Source organism: Amblyomma americanum, chromosome 3, assembly GCF_052857255.1.
Source record: "Amblyomma americanum isolate KBUSLIRL-KWMA chromosome 3, ASM5285725v1, whole genome shotgun sequence".
Classification (NCBI taxonomy): domain Eukaryota; kingdom Metazoa; phylum Arthropoda; class Arachnida; order Ixodida; family Ixodidae; genus Amblyomma; species Amblyomma americanum.
The window spans coordinates 85,056,965-85,077,635 of NC_135499.1; the positions used below are offsets into that span (position 1 = coordinate 85,056,965).

Here is a 20,671-nt window from a genome sequence, read left to right on the forward strand (position 1 = left end):
ACATGCAGTGCTTTCATCACATCTCTTCTGTACCTATGTATGCCTTTTCACTCCATTTTAACAATGCAGATCATTAATCTACTTTTGTTGAATCTGTGATCGAGCCTTTTTGTTGTTATGAGTAGCAGTAGTTTTTGGACAAACTTTTACCATAGATTTGTCATTGTAAACGGTACTGCACATTCTGGCCGCAGCGATTGTGTGTACTGTGGAGGGATTACTTTTATCATGTGCTTGTTCACTCAATAGTGACCTTTTGTGGTGTGATAGCCTTTGCACTCGCACTTGTTGCACTTTTTCATGTGTGACATCAGAGTTGGCTATCAGTGTATTGTTGAATTTTCGTTTTTTTGGCAGTCTGGCAGCTATGGTCATATCATGGAACGTTTTATGTACCCTCCTAGGAAATATTTGTCGTGGTTTGCTTTCACTGTACCACTGCATTTGCAATGCTCAATACCTGCTACTTTGTCAAAATGTCAGAATATATGCATACTACCATTCGCTACTTTTGAGTTTGTGCCTTGCTTTATTTTCTTCAGAATTCAGCATATCTGAAGCCTGTATAATGCTCCGAAGGGAACAAACTTCTAATTTTCAGTACAACACAACTTGGTAGCGGTTTTCGGTTCCTCCTACCCAGCCTATGCCATATCCAGGTGGAAAACTGGTAGTATGCAGTGTTCCTGTACCTCCTGCAAAGTTCGCTTTTGAGGTCCTGTATGTGGCATGAACACTCTGTGGCTTGTACTCTGCATAATGCAGGCGAACAACATCGAAAAAGGAAGGTAGTGCGAGCAATGCGAAAGCATTGCTATTTCAATTCCATCCTAACTCTATTCCTTTGTAGGTGGTGTATTTGTAAGTATATTCCGGCACTGTAACCGAGCGCCCCCATCCACTGAGCCACCACGGCAGGCGATGATATTTTTTTAAATGCGAAAGCATTATACGGTTGCATCGCGTCAGGTGAAAGGACAGAATCCTGGGGGGTACCTCGTTTTCCAAGAGTGATAACTGGATGGGAGAGGGGGCGGAATGAGATCTCAGCCGTGCGACGGGCAATAAAAGCTGTGATGTAACCGTGAACACGGGGACCCACGTTAAGGGTGGAAAGGGCGTATAGAACAGCGGAATGGAGGACGTTGTGAAAGGCTTTTGTCAAGTCCAGTGCCAAGGTCGCGCGAGTGCGCTTGACGTGAAAGGGTGAATGACCTCTTCAGAGAGCTGAAACACGATGTCGGGTGGAAAGGGATGGGCGAAAGCTGAACATCAAATCGGGGAAAAGGTGGTTGTCTTCCAGGCAGCTCTGCAAGCTGTCGAGAACGACGTGCTCAGAGAGCTTACCGAGACGAGAGGTGAGGGGAAATAGGGCGAAGATTTTGGGTGTCTATGGGTTTTCCAGGTTTGGGTGTGAAGGTGACCTTAGTGTGGGTCCACTCAGAAGGCAGAGTGTCTTCATGCCAATTCCCGCCTATCCCTCCCTCCCGCTTACAAGTCCCTCTCTAGCTCCAACAGAGCACGTGGTGCCATTTACAGTCCCACACACTTTCCTCTCTCCTGCCCGCCTTGCCCTTATTCACCCCGGTGCCTTCTCACGAGAATGCACGCTCTGCAGCCACCCCCGAGCACACTATGCTCACATTCTTTATTCATGTCCGGCACTTTTCCCCCCGCCTCCTGGAACTTAAACAGTCCGCAGCTGTGAGAGGCTGCTTTGGACAGCTCGAAGCCGTATGTTCAACTATGGCTTATGAGCTGGCCAGCAGAAGTCGCCGCCAAGCATGACATGGAGGCCACGACCGACAGCCGGAAGGCCACCCACGGAGCGGCAGCATCCTAATTTTCTTTTCTTTTTGGCCTTCGCTAAATAAAGTTTTTCACTACCACCTTATGTCGCGTCAGCAAAAAAAAAGTGTCCACAAATTTTGTACACGATTATGTCATTCTGTGGAGATAAATGTGCAAAAGTTTGATTGTGTTAGGTAGTGCATGAGAAAGCTTTGGTTGATAAATTGCAACTAGTTAATTAAATTGAATTAATGAAAATAAATGCTGTTTGAAGCAGGGTTTCTGCAGCTGATTTGATGAAAAATTATGCACACGCGTGAGAAGGCTTACTGAGTATAAAATCATAAATAAGAAAAAGGGAATAAAAATTTCCTACAAAAACAACACAAAAATGAGCAATGAAGGGGGAGAGACAGAGAGCAAAGGGGAAGGCTTCCGCATTTCCGCTCTCAAGCAGACTTAAGTGCAATCCTGTAATATTTTTTAATGGCTTCTAAAAAAAAAGGAAACTCTTGGACACCTCAACTGCGCGCGCTGTGAGGAAAGGGAGGTGGTAGTGAAAGAAGGAAAAAGGAATGAGGCTACTGAGTTGGAGTTCCCGGGTTGGAATCCGGCTGAGGTAGCCGCGTTGCGATGGAGGCAAAATGCAAAAAGGTGTTCGTGTGCTGTGCGGTGTCAGCGGACGTTAAAATCCCCAGGTGTTCGAAATTATTCTGGAGCGCTCCACTGCGGTACCCCTTTCTTCTTTCGCTCCCTAGAAAATATTTAAAGCAAAGCATTTTAAGACGTGGCGACAAGGAAGGACCGCACAAGCAGCGGGTGACGAAGGCACTCAAGTAAGCGCTGGATACAGGAGACGCTGAAATTTCGGTCTGCGACAAGTGAAAGGCGAAACTATCACATGCAGCTCCGCCGCATGGCAGCTCGAGAGACCACACTGCCAGGCAGCTGCGCCTCATGTTTGCATCAGAGGCGAACGCTGCCGCACTTCTGGTCAGGCCTAGTAGTAAGTGGTTTATTAAAATAATAAAAAGGAAGGAAAAGGTTTTTGCTAGCCCTGGCATCTGCCACAGATACTGAAACACCTGAGCTGAGGCAGTGGAAATAAAGGATAGCAGGCAGAATGAAGAAATGAAATGAGCGTCCGTTAAGTGTTTCAAGACGTCTGGCTGCATCGACCGCTCGAAGTATTAAGAGCGGCATGCGTGCACAAAGTGCTGCGAAGTTTTCAAAAAGTTTCTCTTTAGTGATCTCGTGAGAATATTGTGCATTCATAAGCCTATAAACTGTCTCGTATGGTGTTCATATAAATAGGTAGCTTCGCTTTTCTCCTTGTGCTTTGCAGCGCACGAAATTAGCGCATTTTTGCAATGCTTTTATTGTTCGTGTCGCACTAACTGCAAGCTAATTAGTGCACGAGCAAGTGCCCTTTGAATTGGCTCCTACCATTTGGATAGAAAAGTTTGGAGTGTTTTGGAAAAGTTTGGCTTCATGTTCTTCCCTGGAGGTTTGGGTTCATGTTGCTCTCCATGCTGGGCTTCAAGTTCTCTTTCGGGTTCAGACAATATCTGTGAGAGTTTGCGGAGAATGGGAGCTAAAAAAGTTCATGCTTAATACACTGTGCATGCTCTTATTGTCGCTTCTTTTCGACCAACAGCTGCTTGTTTTGCTTCAATCTCAGATAATTCCAAAGCCCATTTAACTCAAACATTGCAGAGGCTTTGAACTAATGAGGTTCACTGCTTTTTTGCTTTTGTGTTCGTGTATGAATTGCTTCTCTTCATTTGCTTTTCATTAGGCCCTCACAGTACTTGTAGCTCAGCAGTACAATGAAGTAAGGCATGCATGTGTTGATGGTGGCTGAAATGACAAATTCAAAAGCCTTACTATGTCCGCATACACTTGGTGACAAGTTTTTATAATTCTCTTCCTAAAAGTGATGCCAGCATAGAACAAGCAGTGTGACACAGCACACAGAAGATAAAAAAGGATGTTCTCTTTTAATGACATGCCTTCGGTTACATATTTGCACAAGACGCCTATGTACAAAAAGCTTTCTTACAGGAGCGAGCAGTGAGAAACCCGCTAAAGCGACCATGACCAAACCTTGTCGTCGATGGAGATGAAATGGCTGTACAATGTGGAGTCAATCTGTGACCACCCTGGAGGCCATCACACGCCTGACACCACAATTAAAGACATGAGATGTATGCTGCCCTTTCCCCCAAAAAACCCGTTTCCTCCTTTCCACAGTTCTTGCTGCCATGTGCCCACCAAGAACAATTACATTGGTGAGGATGAATTACGGAAGAGGGAAAAATTCATTCGCTTTTAATGTGTTTTGTTTTATGAATAGAAAAACAAAAAAAAATCAAACAAAACTGAAGTGCACCATATCTAGTAAAGGAAAGGCAGTTTGCTGCATAAGCTGCTGAATTGACATACACAATGCATTAAAAGCAGCACACATACACACACACACACACATCCCCACATATGAGCTATATCCGAACGCCTCATGACACTCAAGAGACAGACTGCTGACGCCAGTAGTGCACTTCGTAGGTAGCTGGCAGTGCTCCGCCGGGTATTAACTGAGGCTTGCACATTTTCCGCAGCAGTGCTCGTGGCATTCCACTGAAATTCAGCACTGAAGCAATGCTGGCCACCCGTGACGTGGACTAACAACAACAGCAACGCTTCTGCACCTAATAAAATAAAAGTATGCATAACTTAAGTAAAGATGGTATGTACACAATCTGCAGGCGCTTGTTGAAGGAGTCTTGTAGAGCGATAGAAGCACAAATCGGGTAGTCTGCCATCGCTTCAGTGGTGCAACATCTTAATAGCTCTCATTTGTTCTAAACAAGGCGAGTCACGCTGAAGCATGAGACCGCACTCTAAAATTGGTTACAGTTTGACTTCAAATATCATGAAGAAACAATGAATTATGATAAAAACATGCAGTGTGTTCTGAAAAGCAAAAAAAAAAAAGGTGAACGGTCGCCAGGGCCAAACCCTCATTTTTTTTTCTTAAGTAGCAACACGCAAGCCGTAGAATCTGCATGACTCCCCTTTCCCCCTTCAAAAAGAGAATAACAAGAATAATACACTATACTACTCTCTTTCCTTGTACCAACTTTCTTGCTTAGCAAGTTTTTCCCTTGGTTTGTGTGGAGCTGTAAGTCGCGACACAGTGCAGATGCCACGGCTTGTGTGTGGCAATGATCCAGTTTGGTGCGAGCTGTGTGAATTTTCTTACACGATCTCTACACACGTTTCACCTTCACCCTGCTGTCTCAGTTCATTAATTCTTTGCACGTTTACAAGAGCTCACCTAGAGGAAGGTGGCCACTGGCAAAATGTAGGGAAGTAAAGGTCCCCAACCACAATTCAAACTTCCTTCCTTCAAAACTCTCACAAGTACAGCATAGTAACACTTCTCAAGATGCCCAGTGCATGGACAGTGACGAAACGGCCACTGTGCAACAGCACTCGAGCCACACATGCATACGCAGCTGTCCTTCACTTTCAACCCCATGAGCGCACTCCACTTCAGCTGTGTGTCCGCATCAGCGGTGAAAGCTGGAACACCAGCCGGCTATCAACACATGCACACACAGCTCCGCCAAGAGTCCACAGTTAGGACAGAAAACTGCAGCACGAATGCGGGCCCCATTTGGCGACCGCAGCAAAAAATGGAAAGCAGAGCACCCACCATAGAGGTGCATTTTCCACACGGGAAGAGATGAGCCCGTCACTACTCCTGGGTGATGTACGAGACAATGTCTGTGACACTTTTCAGCTCGTCTTCTTCGCCTCCATCAGCAGCGTTCCTCTGGCGAAGGATATTGGTGATGGTAAAGCCACCGTCCTGGCCCTGTGGGGTGGCACCTGGGGGTGGTGGGGGACCAGCCCCCGCCCAATGGGCTGGTGGGTCAGGGTGCCCTTCCGAGTAGGAACCACCAGGGGGAGGATGAGGAGGAGGAGGACCATAGACCCCTTCCCCTGGAGGAGGTGGTCCATAGTAGCCGGGTGGCCGGTTGTAGTACCCTGGAGGCGGTGGTGGTGGGTGCTGGTACCCTGAAGGTGGAGGTGGGTGATGATGCGGGTACCTGTAAGGACCAGGTGGGCCTGCAGGAGGTGGCGGCCCTGCACCATAGAAACCGGGTGGTGGTTGGTAAGTGTCGGGAGGTCGATACTGGTCCCGGTAATGACCCCCCTCGAGAGGCGTTAACTGGCGACCCCGACCAGGTGGTGGCGGTGGGTGTGGAGGAAGAGGGCCATCAAGGCTGGTGAACTGAGGCGGGCTGGGTGATCCTCGTGTGTATGGGTCCACCGCTGCAGGTGCGAGCGGCCTCCCGTAGACGCCATCCATGGGCACGCAATCACCGTACGGGTCCTGTGGCCCGTATGGTGGCCGGGGACCCATGTAAGGGTACGGTGGCCGCACTGGTGGGAAGTGCCCGGGCGGTGGTGCACTGCCCCGACTGCTCCCGGCTGGCGGAACTTGCTGCGGCAGTGGAGGCTCTTCCGGAAACCCTTTCTCCTCCAGGTCTTCCTCCTCGGGTGGAAAGCCCTTGGAGTCCTCCTCCTCTTCATCATCTGGAAACCCCTTCTCATCGCCACCCACCCGAGATGGAGAAGATGAAGCACTGTGGGAAACTTCTGGCACTGTGAGCAGTCGCCGGCCCAAGCTAGGCGAGTCTTGCCTTGCCACAGCTGGTCGCCTGCTGTTTGGTTCAACGGGAATGCCATCCTGGGGTGGGATAGACTGGGAAGGAACACGCTTGGTGGGAGTTGGCTTTGCTGTAGCAGCTGCAGACTCTGTAGAGACAGCTGCTGGCTTGCCTGGATCAGCTGCTTCCTTGCCAGAAGCTGGCTCTTGTGCCTCCTTGCTGTCTGCACTCGCCTTAGTCTCTTCAGCCTTCGCCTGCTTCCCCTCATCTTCGCTCTCATCGTCTGATCTAATTATGCGGCGGTTCTTGGCAAACTTTTTGTCTCCATCATCGGAAGCAGCATCACTGCTCTCCTCTTCCTCCTCGCTCTCCTCCGTTTCCTCTTCCTCTTCTGAGCTGCTTGGCAACCGCTTCTTCAACTTTTGTGGCACCGGCTTCGTCTCGTGCTTCCTGCTCTTCTTCTTTTTCTGCTCCTCCTCAGCGCTGCTCTCCTCCTCCTCCTCTTCTTCAGAAGGGGGCTGACGCCGGCCGCCGCCCCTGCGCTTGCGCTTGTCATCCGAGCTCTCTTCGTCTGTGAACTCTGCCTCTTCTTCCGAGCTGGAGCTAGCTCGCCAGGTGCGCCGCACTCGGCCTTTCCGTTTCTTGCTGCAGCGCCACTCCTTGTCACTGTCCTCTGAGGCGCTCTTGGCCCGCCGCCGCCTGGAACTGAATTGGCATTGGTGGCACATCAGGCGCAAAAAAAAAAAAAAAAAGCATTTGGGTCATTCGTGGCATGACCCACCATGTCACTCTGCTCACAATATTCCAAAACCACAAAGCTCACTGTGCACGTAAACTATACTTAATCTTTCAAGTTTTTTTGCAGCACTGTAAAAAGTAGAACTCTCGCGTTCAATCAGGCCCAAGGAAGACAACAAATGGTCCCTCTCAAATATTTGAGCAGTGTTGCGAGAATCCTTCAGACAACTATTGCACTAATTGAAAAGGTAGTTCAGGATGGTGTTTTGAAAGTACAGCGAACGCTTCACTCACTGGTTAAATTAGCAAAGTAAGTCCGCACAAACACAGCACTGCGGAGGCCTGCTACGAAGTGGTGCGCTGCCATTCCTAAACATGGTGTCTACCGAGTTGGCAGAGTCTCCTGCCTGCAGCAGCTGGACACTGGTGCTCTTTCCCTCCCAGTGATGGAGCCACCAGTTGTAGGGTGAGGGACACAGAGGAACACGTTTTGCAGTGAATACAGTTCTGACTGGCTCAAATAGCTGTAGCCTTCACAGCGCTGCTAACGACTTGTGAGATGAAGCATAGCTCTACAAAGGATATGGCGAGTGTAGTTCTCACAGGCTCACCTCTACCGCATTTACAAGATTGTAAGTTTACTCGAATGTAAGTCGAACCCCATATCACATTTCAGAAAAAAAAAAACAACTTGAAGGTCGTTTAATCTTGGCCTTTAATAATAGAACGCAATAGCATTCTCCTGCAGCCGCCGCTTACTGCCAGCCGCTATCCGCTGCCACGCGTGGGTGTACCCATGGGCACATTTCAAAACGAAAATGTATTAGTCACTGGACTCTCGTCCACACCTGTGCCATTGCCCAACTAGCACTGCCGTCATGATCGCTGCTGCGGTCCCACAGCACATAGTTTTAACGTCGTTGTTTAGCGAAATCCTGCACTTTGCAAACAGTCACATCACGACATCGCATGGAACAGCTGAAAATTTTGTCTCGCTGCAGCTGCCACACCTGTATCACCCATTGCAAATGTCGAACTTGCGCCCCGGCGCGCAGTTGTTCGTTTCTTCGGTGTAAAAAACGACAGCAATCTTGAATGTAGCCATGGATGAGTGCTGGTCATTTACCGGACCTGGAGCACAAATGATGACTGATGAAGCACCACATTAAAAACTTGTGAAACGCGGCCGGCAGTAATCAAATGCGACAGAACCAAAGAGAAACTATGTATGAGTGGCATTGGCTCTTCCATTGGCTACCACCACTTCCCAGTGCCGCTGCCGTTCCGAGTGGCGGTGCTGCCGCGATTGGAAGGGAGCGTAAATGGTGCGAGAAAAATTTTTTATGAACCCGGGTAGTGAACTAGGGATGCATAAATTACGCAAGTCAATACGGTAAAAGTTGTCAATGTGAAGTTTGCGACCGACTCTGAGGGAAACTGATGAAGGGCAGGCGAGCAAGAACAGACTCACGCAGAACTACATGACAAAGAACACACTACTGCAGGCATACATCCTTCTTTTCTGACTGGTGTTGGGGGGAGGGGTGTCGACTTATACATGGCAATCAATAAGATAAAAATTTGGGCAAAGGTACCGCTGTACTTTTCAAACAGCAGCATGATTCCACAGCAGCATCACTCTGTTTGTTGCGAATGCAGCAAGGATGTGCAAAACAAGCACCATTTATACTTACAGCGGCCACTACGCTTCATCTGGAACACACACATAATACGGAGAAAACAGTGTTTACCACTCTCGCTAGTGCCAAACACGACAACTTGAACAGGAAAGAACACAATAAACATGGCTGCACACTGAACAACTTTTTACTGAATAATTCTATCCCAGGTTTTTTTTTTTTTCTGAACAGTTTAAGTTGCTGATGTTGTCAATTAAAAAAAGTGGCAAAAAAAAAAATTGACGGGCTACCATAGGATGTAGGATGTTATGTGACATATTTGCATTAGCAGCAATGTTTCAAGTTTGTGCTTTTCATACAATAATTTTGAATCTGATTTCGGCACCACTTCTTCATTCCACTGCTGAGTGAGCTTCTGGTGGGTGCATGCCTTATGGAGGGCTATAGTACTATACTACCAACACAGTAAAACAACTAATATTTTAAAATGGGAAAGTGAAACCTAAACTGATCTCCATGACCAAATGTGGTGTTTTCTGTGACATGCCATGTGATATCGGAAAATCTTGCACGCACACACCGGATGGCTAAATAAGCAACTCTATGCGATGACCCTGGCCATGGAATGCCTGAAATGACCGAAAACAAGTCGGACATTTTGGTCAGCCACAAAATGCAGGAAAACACATCATCACCATCATCAGCCTCCTGACTACACCCACTGCAGGGCATAAGCCTCTCTCATGTCTCTCCAATTAACCCTGTCCTTTGCCAGCTGTGCATAACCTATGCCTGTAAACTTCCTAATCTCATCTGCCCACCTACCCTTCTGCCAGGCCCTGCTATGCTTGCCTTCTCTTGGAATCCTCTCCATTACCCTTAAGGACAAGCAGTTATCTTGTCTTTGCGTTACATGCCCTGCTCAAACCCATTTCTTCCTCTTGATTAACATGCGTTTGTTCCCTCACCCACTCTGCCCACTTCCGGTCTCTTAACGTTACACCTGTCATTTTTCTTTCCATGGCTCGCTGTGTTGTCCTTAACTTAAGCTGAAGCCTTTTCGTTGCCCTCCACATTTCTTCCCTGTAGGTGAGCACCAGTAAGGTACAGCTGTTGTATACTTTTCTTTTGAGGGATATTGGCAACCTGCTATTCATGATCTGAGAGAACCTGCCATATACGCTCCACCCCACTTATCCTTCTAGTTATTTCCCCCTCATGATCTGGATCAGCTGTCACTACCTGCTCTAAGTAGACATACAGTAATCCCTCTTATAGTTATAACGAAATCGCTTTGCCCGTAATATCGCTCTATTCAAAATTTCTTCTGGTCCCAACCCAAACGCATGCATTTTAAGCTGCATTACTCGAAGCGCACGAAGAGCTTGACCCGCTTAGTGCGAAGTGGCGAGTGGAGGCATCGCTGCCGCCACGGCGACCCTTTTGCGCATGCAGTGTCAAATTAATACCGCCGACGAATTAGTCTCATGCAGGCACAGGCCACAAAAGTACCAAACCTACGACCGATGACCTGCCTAGTAATGAGTACCACGCAAGTGCCAAGTGCTCCCATCTGTTTAAGGCAGATGCAAACGGAAGTGCGCCCAAATCAGTCACAACCGCATCGCTGGTGATAGAATCCAAACGAAAATAAAATTTTCGCGACGCTTTGCGATGCCAGAAAACCGCGGTCTCTTGGATGCCGAAAAGTGGCCAAAAAACCCCAGGCAGACTTGTGCCATAGCATTCCATAGGGTGCGCTCGGTGAGCAAAATTTTACCACTCCATAGAACATTTCTGGCGCTGAAACGTGCCAAAAAGCACAAAAGAAGTGTTCCTTTCGATTATGATGAGACCATTCATGCTTGCAAGTCGCGAGCGAGGTGAGCTTTCGGCAATGATGTGAGCTGCTCCCTGGGTGCCGCAGTCGTCACTAAGCCTTACCGTTTCACGGCCAAAGCAGACAAAACTCCCGAAAGCACGCGAACGTCATTCCTGAGAGTTTTCGCTTCAAATGAGAAGGCAACCCACAGGTCACACTTGCATATGCGAACAACGGTGTTGTCGAGCTGCTGCCTGGTCGCAAGCGACTGCTGGTCGCACGCCCATTAATGTGTTCGACGCGAGGAGCTACATTAACAAATCGGGAAGGCGACTTTGGGGAAGCCGGTCTAGAAATTTGCTTGGCGCTCGTCATAATCGGCCTGTATCGCAGTAAAAGACCACCCCTAGCTTTGTTGCACTTTTCACAATGTAAATCGACCAATAACTTGCCGAAAACACGAAAAATCCCAGAGTCGCCAGCGGCGAGTGAGGCCCAGAGTCGCCAGCGGCGAGTGAGGCTGTCAACATGGCGGGTCAACGCAACCACGGTGTTTCTCCGGCGGTTTTCTGGAGCTGGTCATGCTCGATTCGCGCCATCCAACCAGGCAAACGGTCTAAATGCATGGTAGGGTCATTGAATTTTGTTCCTGGACATCTGTCAATAACGCAGACGCAACGCTGCGCGAACACCGACACTTGGACCATAGAATTAGAACAGTGTTGTCGACAACAGTGCGCCGAAAAGCTCGCCTAAAAACTTAATTGCAAACTTCACAGCAACACACCTTGGGGGAAAAAAGACTGCCCAGTAATCATGCGAATCCCCTACTGCAAAACTGTTCAGTTTTCACGATCGCGCTGCGTGCCTACAATGAGCAGCTAATCGTTTTTTGTTTTTTTTTAGCATAACAAACACAACCTCAGATTCGAGCCACGGCATTTCCGTGACACCCCTTCCCCATGAAAGCCGCCACTGCCTTCGCGATTCTAAATACCACCAAGGTTGAATGCATGGGCGGCGACCGCGGCCTCGTGCAATGCCTGGTCAGATTAGAGCAGGGGTTGCACGCGCCCAGTAATTGAGCTTGAAACAGCGAAAGCTAACTGCCTTTTTTGCATCTGAATAAAGTTTTGCTTCCCTGAATACATTGTATTTTGATTTCCTCGCCGTTGCGGCACAATTAAAGCTCGACTACTTTAGATTTTCTCGGGTGGTTGTTTATATCGAATTACCGCTTATAACCAATTTTTTCGCCATCCCGCTGACTTCGTTATAACGAGGGATTACTGTATTCCTTTACCACTTCCAGCACCTCACTGCCAATTGTGAACTGCTGTTCCCTAGCTAGACTTCCAACATTACTTTGGTTTTCTTCATGTTAATTTTAGGACCCACCGTTCTGCTCAGTCTGTCTGACTCATTGATCATGATTTGGAGTTCATCTCCTGAGTGACTCAGCAAGAAAATATAGCGAATCGCAGATTATTTAGGTATTCTCCATTAGATCTAATCCCCAACTGTTCCCAATTCAGGCCTCGGAATACCTCCTGTAAACAGGCGAATAGCATTGGTGAGATCGCGTCTCCTTGCCTGACGCCCTTCCTTAAAAGCGCACTGGAGAACACACAAGTCAATTCTGGGGTAACTTCGGAGTACTTGATTATTCAGCTTCCAAATTAACTGATTAGACATCAACAGACATCAAATCTGGCATATTTAGCATGGAGCACATGAAATTCAGTTGAATAGCATGCTCATAACAATATATCACATATAATTATTTATTGGTCATAAGCATTAGATTTCAGTAACTGCACGAAATTGTGATTGCACCTATCGAAAATGCATCCACATTTCAAAGCAAAGGCCACTGCACACATGAAGCAAAAAAAAAAAAAGCAACTTTGGCAAAATAAATCTCCAGCTCAAGGCCAAAAGGGAAATGCACAGCCATGAGTGATCTCGTTAATTTATCTGTGAGTGAAGTTTTCCAAAAGGATGTACAACCAGATGAGGCCGCATAAGATTACTGTAAGTATACAATAGTGTTTTTGCTGTCATCATGGCCAGTGTTCTCCTTTCAAGGTGAGTTTGAACTCAAGTTAAAACCTTTTCAGACAGCCACTTGGCTGCCTTCTGATCGATAAATTTCAAGTTGGCTTCCTTAGACCTAATCGATAAGAAGATGCAAGGTACTGCTGCCATACTCACTTGCTCTTCTTGGTGCTGGGAGGAGCATACTCGTCATCTGACGAGAGCTCCCGGTAGTTGACCTGCTTGGTGGCTGCACGCCGAATGCCGTAGCCACCGTCGCTCTCTGACTCGTAGTCGTCGTCCATCACTGGCGCACAAGGAGAGAATGAAGTGTGCAATTCAGCGTCACCAACCCCAGCTACAAGAAGACAAAGTTCACAGCAAAGATCCAAGCTATGTTTCTGAACCCACCTCAGTTCTACGACGACCCTTGTTGCCTAACAGATGCTCTACTGGCCTATTCTACCACAAATTTCAGAATCTAAAACACCCACACATGCAACTTGCTGGGAACAATGGACCTAATCAGTGCTGTTTAAAAAAGAGAACAGGAAATAATTGAAGGAGTGGCAATTATAAAAGGAAAGAGAATGTTTGCTGGCTGTGGCATTGTGTTTTTTTCCATTCTCTGCTTTCTCTTGCAGGCAAACGCTGACTTATGCTCAGGTCAGCTTAAACGGTTTGTGGAGGATAGTAGAATAGGTGAAGCTGCAGCATACGTGATCATCTGTGGCTGTTTCGTGGTGACTGCTTATAGCCTACATAATTTTCATCTATTAGAACCCAAAAACTGTGTACAGTAAAAGCTCATTAATTTCAAATGAAAGGGGATGCCAATGCAGTTCTAATTAACCAAAGTCTGAACTAACAAAGGTGAACAGGCAATAAGGTAATATCAATCGAGAAGCAGTCGAGTAGTCAGATTACCCTTTTTTTCCCCTTAATTCGAAATAGAACGGGATGCCAATGCAGTTCCAATTAACCAAAGTCTGAACTAACAAAAGTGAACAGTCATTATAAGGTAAACTCAATTGGGAAGCAGTCGAGTAGTGAGCTTACCGTTTTTTAATGTTCTTAAAAATTCGGTGACCACATGATTTCTTCCAGGAAGTCAACAACCAACATTTTCTGTTCTAAACCCTGAATTTAGCCGAAGGCCTCCACTTTGCCTTCAAAACTGAACAGGCAGGCAGTGGTCAGGATGCCCCAAATTGCACAGTGGAGGGCTGAACCAGAGTCACTTAGGAGTGCGATCGCAAGGTTCGGAAATTGAGCAGCCTGCGACTGTTCCGCAACTGCCACTTTTCGACCAAAATGGTCGCACAACCTCTGCGACTCACCAATTCACACTTGCGAGTCGTGAAAGTTGGGCAGCTGTACAAGTCACAAAGCGAAAGTCACCAGGACAGTCACATCTTGCCCAATTCCCCATCCTTCCAAGCTACAAGCCATTAAACTAATGAGCGTGCTTTCTGGAGATACACCCTGTTTTAAGCTGTCCTCTAGCACCGCCCCTTTTATAAAAGGGTGCGCGCCAGAAGGCAGCTCACTCCCTTTATACTCCTTTCTGTTGAGAGTGCAGAAGCCAGAAGCTGGTATTTACTGAAATGAAGCAAGACCACGACTGTGATGCGAGGCTTGCTTCTGTGTTCCCGAAACAGCAAAAAAAAAAAAAGAACATGAATGTAATGCAAGGAATGAATTTGCAGGATAATGAGAGTTACATACAAGCTTATGAACAAAACTGCCCCGAAAATTGGCATTTCCATGTCCTGTCTTCATCCTTGTCACGTCATCGCTGTCACTGCCGCGATCACAATGATGCAAGCTAGCTTAATGATGCTACTGCAAAAAGCCTTGAATTGGTTTTTGCAGCAGTGCTGACCTACACAATGCGGTACACATCAAGCAATCAGTAAAAGAACCCACATCCCATTCACTCAAATGAGGTAAGTGCCGAGAGAATCCTCACAGGCCGCCAGGCAAAGATGCCACACACTGCACACAGCAAAGTCAACAGAATGTAGAGACCATGACAACTCACCAAAGTCGTCCCTGCGATAACCTGACCGGGTGGTCTTGCCCTTCTTGCGGGCGGGTGCAGCAGTCGTACCCCGGCGCCGACGTCTCGAACTGGCCTGCCAGTCCGAGCCTGATGACGGGGGACCTTCACTGACCACGGTCGACGCACTTGCTTCCGACTGGCTGGCACTGGGGGCACATGCAATTTGTCGTATATGCAGAAATCTCCATATTTACGCATTTAAATTATATCACCAAATGATATTTGCATTATAATTAAAAGCAACCTTTGACTGTTTCACCCACGGTTTGCCTAATTAACTGGCCAGTAGGAATAATGAAGACGAACGGCAGATTCTAGAGACATGCAAGCCTAAGGATGTCGATCGGCACTCATCTTGATGCGTGCATCGCTCAAGGTTTCTAAGTGAGAAAGAAATAGGCAACGGCTCAAAAACTTGTGCCAGAACTTAGCTGGACCGAAGTGGCTTGCGTATATGCCACAAAAAGTAAACATGGAAGTCCGCTGCAATGTTAATTTTTATTAGTCCATTTACTGCACACTTCAGAACATAGGGAACGAATGCCGCGTGACAGTCATGTTTGTTATAAATTGGCTCAATACCTTAACATTAGAAACAGTGATGTCAACTAAGGTCATGTCTGCTGGATAGCTGGCGCAAGGTGCCACTAAATTCGAAACCACTGAGTTTGGAGCTGCTTGCAGCAGTTTTCCCAATTTTCATCACAACGGCGCAGCTTACATGCTTTTACGCAGTTTGGAACATTTTGCGCAGGGGTGGCGTCACTGCAACTGTTTTTAAGAAATTGACTTGAGTCAAAAGAACTGACGTAAGGAGTGTAACGAAAGTACAAAGGGCCCACTGGGAGGTATGATGGCCTTGCAGGTGAACTTGGGGATGTCGGAATTCAATGCACCAAAGCAGCGCACAAACACAGCCCTCACCTGGAGCCCTGGTACTCATCGGTCTCGTCGTCTCCTTCCTCCTCGGAGGTGAAGTCGAGGCTGGTCAGCTTGCGGGCCCGTTTGCGCTTCTTCCCACCGGCCTCTTCAGCCACCTCCTCCTCCTCTTCCTCCTCCTCGTCACCCTTCTCCTCTTCTTCCTCCTCGTCGTCTGGGCCCAACAGGTTGGACATGTCCTTGCCCCGACTCACCCCCGGAGCCCGTGCCGCTGCAATGCAAGGAAAGGCACTTCACTGTGGCGCCATTGCGAAAGCAGTGCAGAGCAGAATGATATGCAACTGAGCCGAGAACTGACTGCTGCTACCCACTATTTACAAAGCAGTGCTCTTGCTTACAAAAATCTCAGAACACAGCAAAGCCTTGCCTGGAGGTTCCATTGCAAAAACACCAAAAGCCTACGATGAGCATGCACTTTCAGCATGCTAGAAGAACGCTGATGTAAGCAAAGGGAATGTGCATTGGTGTTGAACAGTGAGACTGCTTTTAAAAAAGGTAAAATAAAGGACCAGCAATGTGACAGTCGGAGTCCGACAGCTGCCGTCACTGCAGGCTAGCAACAAGGCTCAGAAACAATATATGCACCCAGACTGATAAATTTTTTATTTTCGAAAGTTCTCAAATACGCACAGCACAACAAACACATGCGGTTTGTACTGAAAATTTTGAATATTTGCACACCCTTAGCATTCAGAAACAAGCTGTGAAACAAAATAAAAAAATCAATATTCTTTGCTTGTCAAAACAATTCTGTTAACAAGTGTGTTAACAGTGTTAACACAAAAGAATGTGTGTGCATGGCCATCTTAAGCAGCATGCATGATTAGGACAGGTCATTCTAATTATAGACATCTTGACAAACGAATCATGCAACAAGACTGTGCTTGGATAGAAAGTAGTGATAGGAAGTACCACTGACGATATACTAATGCAATGGTACAACAAAAAATCAATATTCTTTGCTGTTAAAACAATTCTGTTAACAAGTAAAAGAATGTGCCTGTGTGGCTGGCTTAAGCAGTGTGCATGGTTAGAAAAGGTCATTCTAATTATACACATCTTGACAAAGGAATCATGCAACAAGACTCTGCTTGGATAGAAAGTAGTGATAGGAAATATCACTGAGGATACACTAATGCGATGGTACAAATTAGATGCCAAAGCACAGTAAAAAATAAAAAATAAAGAAAAGGAACATAACTCCACAATGCCACCACAGGCTTCTCATAAAGCCTGGTCAGGCTGCAGAGAAGACTACTGGTAAGACCTAATTATCCATATTATGAACAAATATTCAGTCATGGGCAAATATTTAAAGACAGTGAACTTGGGTTTCATGAAAGGAATGACAAGCAATATTTGATTCATATTCAACATCTCACACATTTGTATGCCTCTATCAAACTGGCTGACAGAGGCAACGCAAGAAACAAACCTAGCTGTTACAGCACGAATCTTCCCTCCCCATTCGGCCTTTCTCTTTTGCCCCTAGTAAGTGCATTAAAGCTAACATGAACTCAATCCCTCACGTTCAGATTTTTTGACACACACTTGCTCAGGCCCTTTCAGCCTAGTATGTGCAGCTGGACTTGCGAGCGAGCTTCCCGACCCACGGACACAAGTGAGCCGGGCAACCCGCCTCACTCACCCTAGCTCACTCACCCTTGGCACTCTGTGCAGCTGCCACGATGTCGGGCTGCACTGCCTGGAAGATCATCTCGTCGTACTCCTTGAACTGGTAGCTGATGGCTTTGCGCTTGCGTGATGACCGCTTGCTCAGTAGCAGGTGCTGCCGGCTGTCTTCATCTTCCTCCTCCTCCTCTTCTTCCTCCTCGGGCTCAGACGCCTCCTCCTCCTTCTTCTCCTGAAAGTGGTAACACAACCGACTCACTCTCTCGTCGTCAACTGCAACAGCAACAGAATCCCCGGCCAACCAGACAGCATTTTTGACTGGTTAATGGAGTTTTAACGTCCCAAAGTGACTCCGGCTATGAGGAGCGCCGTAGTGGAGGACTCCGGATAATTTCGACCACCTGGGGTTCTTTAATGTGCACTGACATCGTACAGTACACGGGTCTTCAGCATTTCACCTCCATCGAAATGCGACCGCCACGGCCGAGATTGAACCCGCATTTTTCAGGCCAGTAGTCAAGCCCCATAACCACTGAGCCAACGTGGCAGCCAGAGAGCACCTTCATTAGAATACTGCCAACAAAGGCATTCTCGCAAGTGGTGCAGCAACACAGCTATCACTGCAACTTCTTTGGCCAAGAAAATAGTCAGCAGACAGGCGGTCCAGTTATGACTCGTGCATGCTGTCACCCATACATTTGCATAGAGCACTCGAATGGCGTGTTTTGTTGTGTATTTATGACAATCGCCACTCCCTGCCTAACCTGATGTAGTTTTCAAAGACACGAGGAGTTGAAAGCGATACATAGGAATGTGCGCACATGGCATGGCATGGCCTTGTTTCGAGTCCTAAGCCACTCATAATTGGTGGATGTGTACTACCTGGTATGCCGTTCAAGCACTCTAGACAGGTTTGTGAACGACTGTACTAATTTCTTGCACGTGAATACAAAGAAGAAAACATGCAATCAAAACATTGGTGTCTGTACTCCTTCAAAAATGCGTGATATTAAAGGCAAGGCGACTGGGCCGTAAGTGAATGTTTTCGCTCAAAACTACATTAAAGCAAGGAGCGCACCAGCTCGCACTGCACTAAGGTTCATACATTGAGACAGGCTAGGATACACTCTGTGTGCCACTTTTCAGTTGCTGGAATCACGAGTGGACTCTACATTTCCCAGCAGCACACGCGTGACTGACCGTTTAGGGGCATGCAGTGAGCAAAGGCCGGAGCAGGGCTAACACTAAAGTTCTGGGGCACACAGGTAGTGAAGCCCAGAGCATGCCTGGCTGAAAGGATCGTGCACGACTGCACTACACTTTGTGCCCGATGCTGGTGATTTTTGCTGCCTACAATTGCGGAGATTTTGTTTAATGGAAACATTTTGGTGTGTTTGAGCTCCTTAAATTAGTCCCGTATAAAGCTTTCCTGGAGCTCCACTTCACATGAGACTTTCAACTAGCAGAGCACCGAGACTTCCCCCCTGATTTTCTTGCACATTGTATATGTAATATCGCAATCAGAAGTTTACGGGACGCGAGTCTGGGGAAAAAATTTCATTCAGGTGCAGTCATATAATTTAATCACCTGATATGCGTCAACATATGAGGGGTCGTGCATGCTCTCTCCGCTTATGTCCATACCAGGTGACCGGGTAGCGAGGTAGAGCTGCAGTAAACTTTCTTTCCGAGAACACGCGTCCCATAATACAGTGAAACCCCGTTCATACGTTTTTCACCGGACCGGGGAAAAAAAACGTAACAGCCAGGAAAACGCAACAGTGAGGAAAGCTCCAAAAATGAATCAAAATGTGCAGTTTCAACTATAGACAATTTAATTCCACAGAGTGCGCTTAGGACTTAAAAGAAATCCAGAATGGTGGCTTGCCGTTTTTGCCACGAGCCTGCTTTGCTTTTGGGCCGAAGAGCGCGGCATTCCCCTCTATCTCGGCACGCTTCGAGATGATGCTGTTAAGCATCGAGGGTGGGAGACCAAGGTCCTTGGCAATGTGGACTCTCTTCCGCGCTGGCTGCCTGTCGACTGCATTTAATGCGTCCAGCTTTTCCTCAAGGGAAAGCGCCTTCCGCTTGCGCGACGCCGTCTAAGCACAAGTTCGACGTTCACGAGGCTTAATGCACAATGACGATAGCATGATAGAAGAGGAGTCGACCCGTTCAACAACCATGCGGCGACCGTAAAAGTGAGAGCATTTTTCACGAATGGCCACCTAGTGGCGGCCTCTCGAACTGGCGTGCGGCTTCTTGCAGCCAAAGCCCGGCCAAAACTCGCCAAAAGTAAAAATGGCGGTTGCAGCGCATTGCCTACTTCAGCCCAGGCGTGTTTGGGGTGTTAAGTTGCGACGCATCATGCGGGAACGTTTTCACAGCTACTACATAACAACGGGGTTCCTTATACATTGGATCCTATGGAAGCTATGCCAGGACCGGATGAAAACGACGTAGCAGCCGGGAAAACGCAGCAGTGAGGAACGTAACAGCGGGGTTCTACTGTATTTTGATTGCGATAGTACATGGCCTTGCATAATTTCTTGCCCTTGTACGGCATGTAAACCCAGAAAAATCTTTCAGTGCATTAAAGTTGTTGAACCACGCACTGCAAAACAAACGAAAGTTTTTGCTCCATATACCGGCCACACTGCAAAACCAACAAAAGGTGTCACTCCATATACCGGTCACATGCATTTGGATGCAGATGGCAGCACTCTGCACAACACAGTGGACGCACAGAGGTCGCTTTTTAGCACTGTTTTTGTGTTGCAATCATTGGGAAACTGCAGGAGGCCTATTCCAAAAACTTGAATGGCACACGCAGCGCGTTTGCTAAGTGGGCAGTCAAATCAAGGGCACTCAAAATCACCGCAATACATATGAGAGCTTCTAAACATTAAAGTCAAGGTTTCAATCTTATGATGTCAACAGGTGCTGACGATTACTTAATTAAAGGGCATAATCTCCCAGTGCTCCCACTGAGTGTTAAGCGACCGCTCAACACTGCTCAGCACCAGTCATGCATCTATTTCAATAATCTAGTACTGCAAGCCCAGGGGCAGATTTAAACCAAGAGGGCATTGCCACAGACCAATGTACGCATTCTTAAAAGAACATGCGCTAAAGTGAACTGCCCGTGATACAGACTTTGTAATAAAGAAGTGAAGTTCACCTCTGCCTCTAGCCCCTAGCGAAAATTTCCTGTTCGAGCTCAACTCGTCCGTAATCAAAACACTGAGAGTAACCTGGAAAAGTATCTGCAACACTAAACTGCGTTTCTGTTCCTTCTTCTCACAAACAAATCAGGCCTAGCTGACTG

General features: G+C 47.2%; 1 protein-coding gene across 1 annotated transcript in view; it reads right to left on the reverse strand.

The window, feature by feature from the left end:
- Positions 1-3,773: 3,773 nt before the first annotated feature.
- Positions 3,774-20,671, reverse strand: part of LOC144123874 (uncharacterized) — a 64,488-nt gene continuing 47,590 nt past the window's right edge. Inside the window, 5 exon segments of the mRNA XM_077656598.1 lie at positions 3,774-7,175; positions 12,885-13,014; positions 14,752-14,918; positions 15,697-15,922; positions 17,374-17,575. Of these exon segments, the coding sequence (XP_077512724.1) occupies positions 5,552-7,175; positions 12,885-13,014; positions 14,752-14,918; positions 15,697-15,922; positions 17,374-17,575 (2,349 nt within the window). The 3' untranslated portion in view covers positions 3,774-5,551.